We start from the raw sequence: 7866 nt of genomic DNA on the forward strand, positions 1-7866 counted from the left end.
GTTGAATGCATTGCGATTTCTTAAACTTTCATATTGAAACTGAAATATAAATGCTTCGTAGTAGACAGGCTTATTTTACTTTTGCAAATTATTTAGCATAAATCGAAATTTTCTTTATTTTAATTCAGCAGTGAAATATGTTGTAATTTATTTATTCATATCCATAGTTTTCTCTGTGACGATAATTAGAGTACCGTTTTTATCCGTTGTTATTGTGATTTGTTGCATTTTTTTAAACTTTTCATCTAATTAGAAATTAACAACTTTTATGAATTGTTTTGCAACAAATGAAGTAATTTTCTTTTTGAAGTTTTTTTAATGTCGATTTTGATGTTTTAGTCTTAATTTGTGCATTTTTCAGCTTTATATAACTGGACGATGCTTTTCAAGTAAAAGAGTATTTGATTTTATCCCCAAAATTATTTTGTGCATTTTAACGAATGTGCTCATCTCTTTATTTTGTCTGAAAGTTAATGATTAAACTTATGTCATAACCCATCATACAGTTATGCTGTAAAAAGCATTATTGTTTGTTTTAATTTTGCTAACTCGTCAGAATGCCTGTTGGCAGCAGCATATGAGAGAAAAATTATCATTTGTTTAGAATGTTTTTACAGTATATGATAATCAAGTAGATATTACTGTTTATCAAAATAATTCTCTCGTGATGTTTCTTTTATTTATTGATTTCTTTACTGATTAGTAATGAAATTTTTCAATTTGTGAAAATAATGATTATATTTTATTGTCAGGCCTGATAAGAAGGTGATGATTATTTTTGAATCTGGCATCCGATTGCACAGTACTGAGTACGGGTGGTCGAAAAATATTATGCCGTCTGGTTTTACGATGAAGCTACGTAAGCATTTGCGTGACAAGCGTTTAGAAGATATCAGCGTTGTTGGTTTGGATCGCATTGTTGATATGCGTTTCGGGAATGGTCCGACAGCCTGCCATTTAATAATAGAATTATACGACCGTGGGAACGTTGTTCTTACAGATTCAGAATACGTGATTTTGAACATTCTTCGAGCAAGAACAATTGAAACTGACAATGTACGATACGCAGTTCGTGAAACATACCTTGTTGAAGTTCGTGAATTTGAAGAATACCGCCGCACTGCTGATGAGGAAATGGCCAATCGTTTGCTCCATGCTTGCCAACCTGGTGATACTTTGCACAAGTGTTTGGTACCTCATTTTCCTTATGGACCACTGTTGCTTGAACACTGCTTATTGGAAAACAAATTATCGTTGAGAATGAAAGTGCAAGCTGTGATTGGGGATCAAAGTCTTGTTTCAGCGCTAGCGTTGAGCTTGAGTTTGGCATTCGAACTGTTTGAAAAGATTCGTAAGGAACCGAGCCGTGGTTATTTGAAAATGACTGTCGAAGAAAACGCAGCTGGTGAACGAATTGAAATATTTCACGAATTTCATCCGTATTTTTTTTCCCAATTTGCGAGCAGTGAATGCAAACAATTTGACACTTTCAATGGAGCGGTTGATGAATATTTTTCCAAATTGGACAGTCAGAAGTGTCAGCAGAAACAGTTGCAACAAGAACGAGCTGCATTGAAGCGATTGGAAAATGTGCGTCAGGATCACGAGCAGCGGTTGGCGAATTTGCAGGCGGATCAGATGTTAAAAGAGCGTATGGCAGTTGCGGTGGAACTGAACAGCGAGACGGTCGAACAGGCGTTGGCAGTGCTGCGCAGCGCCATAGCTATGAAGCTTGAATGGTTTCAGATCAATGAAATGATTCAGGATGCGCGTGATTTGGGCGATCCAGTGGCTGGGAAAATTGTCGGCCTGTGTTTGGAACGGAATGCGTTTGTGATGCGTTTGCCTGTTGATGTATTCGATAATGATCAAGAGTTGGGGGATGCAGAGACTGTCGATGTGGAAATTGATTTGGCGTTGAGTTCACACCAAAATTCACGACGATGGTTTTCGCAGATGAAAGAGTCGGCGTTGAAGCAAAAGAAGACGATTGCAGCTGGTGGAAAAGCGTTGAAATCAGCTGAATTACACACCAAAGAGCAGTTGAAATCCACCAGACAAAAGACGAACATTGGAAAAGTGCGGAAAATGTTTTGGTTTGAAAAATTTCACTGGTTTTTTTCATCCGATCGCCTGCTGGTGATCGCTGGTCGAGATGCGAAGCAAAATGAGATTTTGGTCAAGCGTTACTTGAAACCTGGCGACTTGTATGTTCACGCAGATCTGCGAGGCGCTGCCAGTGTAGTGATCAAGCAATCCGAGGACAAAGGGCCAATACCTCCAAAAACGCTCAACGAAGCGGCCGCGTTGGCTGTATGCTTGTCCGCTGCGTGGGAGTCGAAAGTGGTCACCAGCGCTTGGTGGGTGAAGCATGATCAAGTATCCAAGTCAGCACCTTCTGGTGAATATTTGAAAACAGGCGGATTCATGATTCGAGGCAAGAAGAACTATTTGACTGCGTCTCAGCTGGTAATGGGCTTTGGACTGTTGTTTAGATTGGATTCTGAATCAGCAGCTCGTCATTTGGAAAAACGGTGTCAGGCTGAAGATGAACTTGACGGCGAAGAAGCGAATTGTGATAATTTGCAGGATGAACAGAAGAAACAAAAGAAGCTGGTCAGAAGTGAACTAAGTGAGCAGTCATTCAACTCAGTGAACAGTGAAGAATTTTCATATCCGGATGTTGAAATACCGTTGGATGGTTTGAAGCTGGAATCAGAAAAAGATACGCAGTATGAAGAAGAGGAAGAAAAAGAATTCGGAAAAGCAACAGCAGCGGCAGTAGAAGAAGAAGAAGAAGATGATGATGAAGATGAAGATGAGGGATATGATATAAATGTTGTTCAGAACGAAACGTTGGATGCGGTGCAATGTTTAACTGGTAATCCCACTGAAGATGACAACATATTATTTGCGTTGCCTGTTTGTGCCCCCTATGCAGCATTGACTAATTACAAATTCAAGGTCAAATTGACACCAGGTACTACTAAAAAGGGTAAAGCGATTAAAACGGCAATTGATTTATTCATGCAAGATAGAACGGCATGGCCAGGGTTGCGAGAATTTATTAAAGTAATTCAAGAGCAAGATGTAGCACGTGATTTTCCTGGAAAAGTCAAAGTGTCGGCACCAAATCTTCACTCTGTACGCAAGAAGCGTTGAATCGTTTCTTTCCTTTCTTTTTCTTTTTCAGTGCGCATGACTGACTGTATTTTTATTTAAAATTGAATGGGTTTTTTATTGGTTAATTGAAAATTTTCGCCAGAAAAAATAAAGCAAAAGTGAACAAAATACAGTGCACATATGTATGTGTGTATAAAGTGTTAATTATTTCACGAACCTATATTATATTTGATTTGTATTGGCAATTAACAGGATAATTGCCGTTTTTTTGTTCCATTTGTTCTGTTGTTCTCTTGGAAAATCAGCTGTTTAATCAATTTTAATACTTGATTACTAGTTTTTGCAAAAATTTAGCAAAAAGTAGTATTTAAAAAAAATAATGCATTTTAAACGCGAATGATTAAGCTTTTATTTAAAATTAAAATTTTTTTGAATTAATAATTTTTTAGCTAAATTTTAACAATTTTATTTAAACAGCTTAAACGTTTGTTTATTAATGCAGGTGCAGTTTATTAATTGTTTTATTGTTATGAAATATTTTTTAAAATATTGTTTAATTCATTGAAATGTTGCTTTATCCTCTTTTTTATGCAAAATTATATCCCTGTTATACACCACAACTGCATATATCTATATAAATAAATATGGACAATTTTAATTGAATACTCAATTGAAATATTGATTGAAATTGAATACTTTCAGTAATTTTTAAATATTAAAATGTAAAAATTTGTATTTTATTTTTGTCAAAATGGCATAATTTAGTATGAACATAAACATTATTATGAACTGTATTTTGTGAAACTTGATTGTCAAACAACGTGTTAATTGAAATACTGTAAGTTTATTTGTTACAATTTGGTATAGTAATCAATGTTGTGTATGCTTTGTGAATGCTCTGCGAAATGAATTCCCTTATTCATGTTTCATAGCAGATTTTGCTAAGATACTTGTATGTTATACTTTTTTATAATTTTTGTTGTTTTTAAGTGCTTGGTGTTCAATGCTTTGCACTAGTTTTGTTTGAATATTATTAGTAGAAGCATTTTGCTTTTGTTCCATGTTTTCTTGTTGCATGCTGTTTTTCATAATATAATTGAAATGATTTGAACTTTATTATTAAAATTCCAAAGCTAAACAACAAATGTTTGAAACGTTTTTCAGCATGCTTTGCAGTAATACCAACTTTTTTAAATTATGGAATATGCGCATTTGACTTATCAGCAGTTTCTTTCTAAAATAGCCTTTTTTCCTATATGATTCTTTTCAGACATTGTTTATTATTGGCTAATTTTGCTGAATTGAATATAAAATGCTAAATATTTCATTTAAATTAAAATACTTTTAGATTTCATTATATTGATTCATTTTTATACTTGTATGTTGACGTACTTGTTTTCAAAATAGATTTTCTGCATTTGAAAAAATTTACATTTCAAAGCTGCAAAAGCGTGCTGGTTTGAGATTTTTGTTTTTATTAGTTTTTGTTAATATTGGCTGTCTGCTTTATTCGATGAGTTGAAAATTTTTCTGCGGTAAGAATAATTCTACAGTATGATGTTTTGAAAAATATAAGCGTATTACAATGGCATATTTTTGTATTACGTTAGCTGTTTCTTAAATAGGTTATGTTATTGAAAATGCTTTTCTGATCAAAACGATTGATAATGTTATTTTATAGTTTATTTGGTCTAAATGCCTCCAAAAGCAAAGAAGGTAAAAGCATTGAATTTATATCATCCGTTTTTACATGTTGTATAATTTAGTTACAAAGTACGTTGGACATGATATGCACTCCTGGCATTGCACTGGTGAACGACGCTCGTGGCATTGCAGCGAGTGGTAGTGCAACAGATTTCGTTCAGTAAGTGTCTTCTAGAAAATAGCCGAATTCTTAGTGTACGTTTGCAGATGTATGCGAAATGCTTCAACATGGGCAGTGCGTATGATTTTTTTAAGCAGCATTAAAGATACTGCCGAAGAAGATAGGAAAAAGTAAGTACAATTTATGTAGTATTCTAATTACTAGTATTTATTTTTTAATTTGAACGATTTAATTAATTAATTATTTATTATTAATCATAGCGAATTGTTATTAATTTTAATAAATTGTTGATGTAAACATATTTTCAACTTTACAGTATGACATCAGTTTGTGTTTTGCATTATTGCAGTCTTTTACTTGAATGATATAATTTTTAAATTTACATGCATACATAAATACCTACATATTTATATATTTGTCAGTGTATTTAAATATACTTTTTTCATGCATGCTACGTGAACAGAATGTTCTTCCTGAATATTACAATAGCAGTACAGTATGTATTTATGTTTAACAGTTTGGTGATGTAGGCTTACTGCTATCAGTTTTAGTGCTGTAAACAATTTGAGTTTTTCATTAGTGTGTTTTATCGTGTCAGCGTTTTTGGTTTTTTTCTGATGTTTTAACGGTAAGTGAATGATGGGAATTCAGCACATTTTAAAATAAAATTAAATCTAAGTATGTTGTGTTGATGTTGTAATATAAATTTTTTTCACTAATCGGCATAATGTGCTATTATTTATTGAATGCAATTTCTCAGCTTCATAGGAAGGAAATAGATTTGATAAATTCGACGTTGTTTTTGAGTTGGGAATGTTCGTTTGCTTTGATCTGCGAACTGAAACGTGCAATTTCAAAAATTGTTTGCTGTATTCACTATGGCATATTTCATGTTTATTTCTGTACTTTTTTTCTTGGCACCGAAAAATGTTCTTGATTTCCTTTATTTCGTACTGTTTCAGTGAATAGACATTTATTTTACTGTAATCAGTTAATAAAAGCACTTTTTTAGCAGTGTGATTTTTGCTTATTTATGGTAATCTTTTAGTACCCTTGTTAAAGTGGACAAGTTTTCAGAAATGTTCTTGTTAAAGTGTTTTATTTGTTATCTGATTGTTTAATTAATTTTTTATTATTAATTGATTTAGTTTTTTTTGAAATGTATTCATAGTAAAACATTTAGAATTTTGGAAGCTGGCGCTTGGGATTTGTTGCTTACTTGGTTGATCGAAGGTGAAAAGAGCGAAAATTGGGAATTTTTGTCGAAGCTACTACAGTTGTTTATCGACTTGCCCGTTTATGTCGATTTGTTGAAAAGCAACAGTACACCGAAGTTGATCAAACGTCTCTCCAAAAGAACGAATATTAGTACAGGTCAGAGATTTGTTTTGTTTTGTTTAAGTTTATTAGACTTTGCACTTGCATGACTTGTGTGTGTGTGTGTGTGCCCGATAACTACTGACGGGCGTTGCAATTTCAGAGGTGAGGAACTTGTCCGTCGACATTGTGATGATTTGGAAGGATATTATTATGGATGAGATCAACGTAAAGGGAGCGGAAGTGTGTAAACGAAACGTTTGCCCTACGTTGGAATTGGGATCGCCGACTGCAGCTGTATCTGTGCCATCAACGTCCGGATTAGTGTTTCCTAGTTTAGAAAGTTCCAGTACAGCGAATTTATTATCCGTGGAACCTGCAATTCGAACTCCTCCGAATCTTTCGTGTAGTGCCAAATCTTCAGCAACAGCTGGCATTCCGTGTATTGTTGTTGCACCCAGGGGACGTGGAAAGCCTGTAAAACCTATTTTTTCTGATCAAAAGAAAGACGATTTGGTAAAGTTGAATAAGATTGATCTAGCTGATGCAGAGCAATCAGTTGAGGTGAAGGATGAGTTGTTGCCGGTTAAGCCGGAAGCGGTAAAACCGATTGAAACGAGGAAAAAAACAGCAAAAACTTATCCTATTAAATTGCGATCTACAGGTGAGTGAGTTGTTCAAACGAAGACGAGTCTGCTTTGCGCACAAAAGCACAATTTCTTAAAATTTCTTTTTATTAACGTGAGATTTTTAAAATAACCGCTATATTACAAATTTAAATCTTCCCCAATATAAAAACAATTGACGAGCTTTAATTGAAAAAAAAGAATATGTTAAAAAAATGTCAGCGAAACAATTGAATTCTTAAAATGTAAAATTAACCATGAAAAGATTGAAAATATTGAAAACGTTATCGTAAGAAGCATACTGAAAGCGTGCTTTTAAAATGTTCGCAATGAAAAATTTTCATTCTTGAATTATCAACCTAATAAATAATGAAAGAAAGCACTTAACATTTTTAATCACTTATGGAAAATGGTCATAAATTCGGATGCTTCTATTTGTAAATGATTTTGACGTCAGTTTTTAAAAAATTAATTTGTTGATCTGTACCCATTTGTCATTTTTGTTTTTGGAAATAATAGTTATTCATGAACACTTTTGAAAAGGGAACGCTAATAAGTCCATTCATTTAAATTGTATGATTTTGTAATTTTTGTTGCATTATAATTGAGCTGTATCGTTGGATGTTGTTTTTATCGCGTTCCCACGGTTTTTTCGTACTGTACAACTCTAATTACTGTAATTTGGGTAGATCCAAAGCTTATTTTCTTAAATATGCACCAATTGTTAATATATAGATTTTTTAAATGCCGCTGTAAATTGTAATAAGTTTCAACCAATTGGGAGGTGATTTATAATTTTTAACTGAACACTAACGTTCCGTAATAGAGATTTGTTTTTTATTTGATTTTCTTATGTACAGGCCTTGAAGAAGAGGTCCCGATGCCGAAAATGAAACGAACTCGATTGGAGAAAAACGATTCTACTGATCTAGAACCGAATGTCGATGGTGCCTCTGCAGTAAACGAGAACAAACC

The 7866-nt window shown here is 33.6% G+C and overlaps 2 protein-coding genes across 2 annotated transcripts; both read left to right on the forward strand.

Moving 5' to 3' along the window:
- The first annotated feature begins 287 nt into the window (after window positions 1-287).
- On the forward strand, window positions 288-3162 carry Tsp_12484 (serologically defined colon cancer antigen 1-like protein). The gene is made up of 3 exons (XM_003368163.1): window positions 288-292; window positions 753-2682; window positions 2848-3162. Exons 1-3 carry the CDS (start codon window positions 288-290, stop codon window positions 3160-3162), a joined length of 2250 nt encoding a protein of 749 aa, XP_003368211.1.
- Window positions 3163-4818: 1656 nt separating this feature from the next.
- On the forward strand, window positions 4819-7849 carry Tsp_12485 (conserved hypothetical protein; the record flags this gene model as incomplete). The annotated part of the gene is made up of 6 exons (XM_003368164.1): window positions 4819-4839; window positions 4890-4987; window positions 5035-5118; window positions 6132-6322; window positions 6429-6929; window positions 7752-7849. Coding segments are annotated over exons 1-6 (993 nt in total), but the record flags the coding sequence as incomplete, so codon positions are not given.
- Between the last annotated feature and the right edge of the window lie 17 nt (window positions 7850-7866).

This window comes from Trichinella spiralis (assembly GCF_000181795.1).
Source record: "Trichinella spiralis strain ISS 195 chromosome Unknown Scfld2975, whole genome shotgun sequence".
Lineage (NCBI taxonomy): Eukaryota > Metazoa > Nematoda > Enoplea > Trichinellida > Trichinellidae > Trichinella > Trichinella spiralis.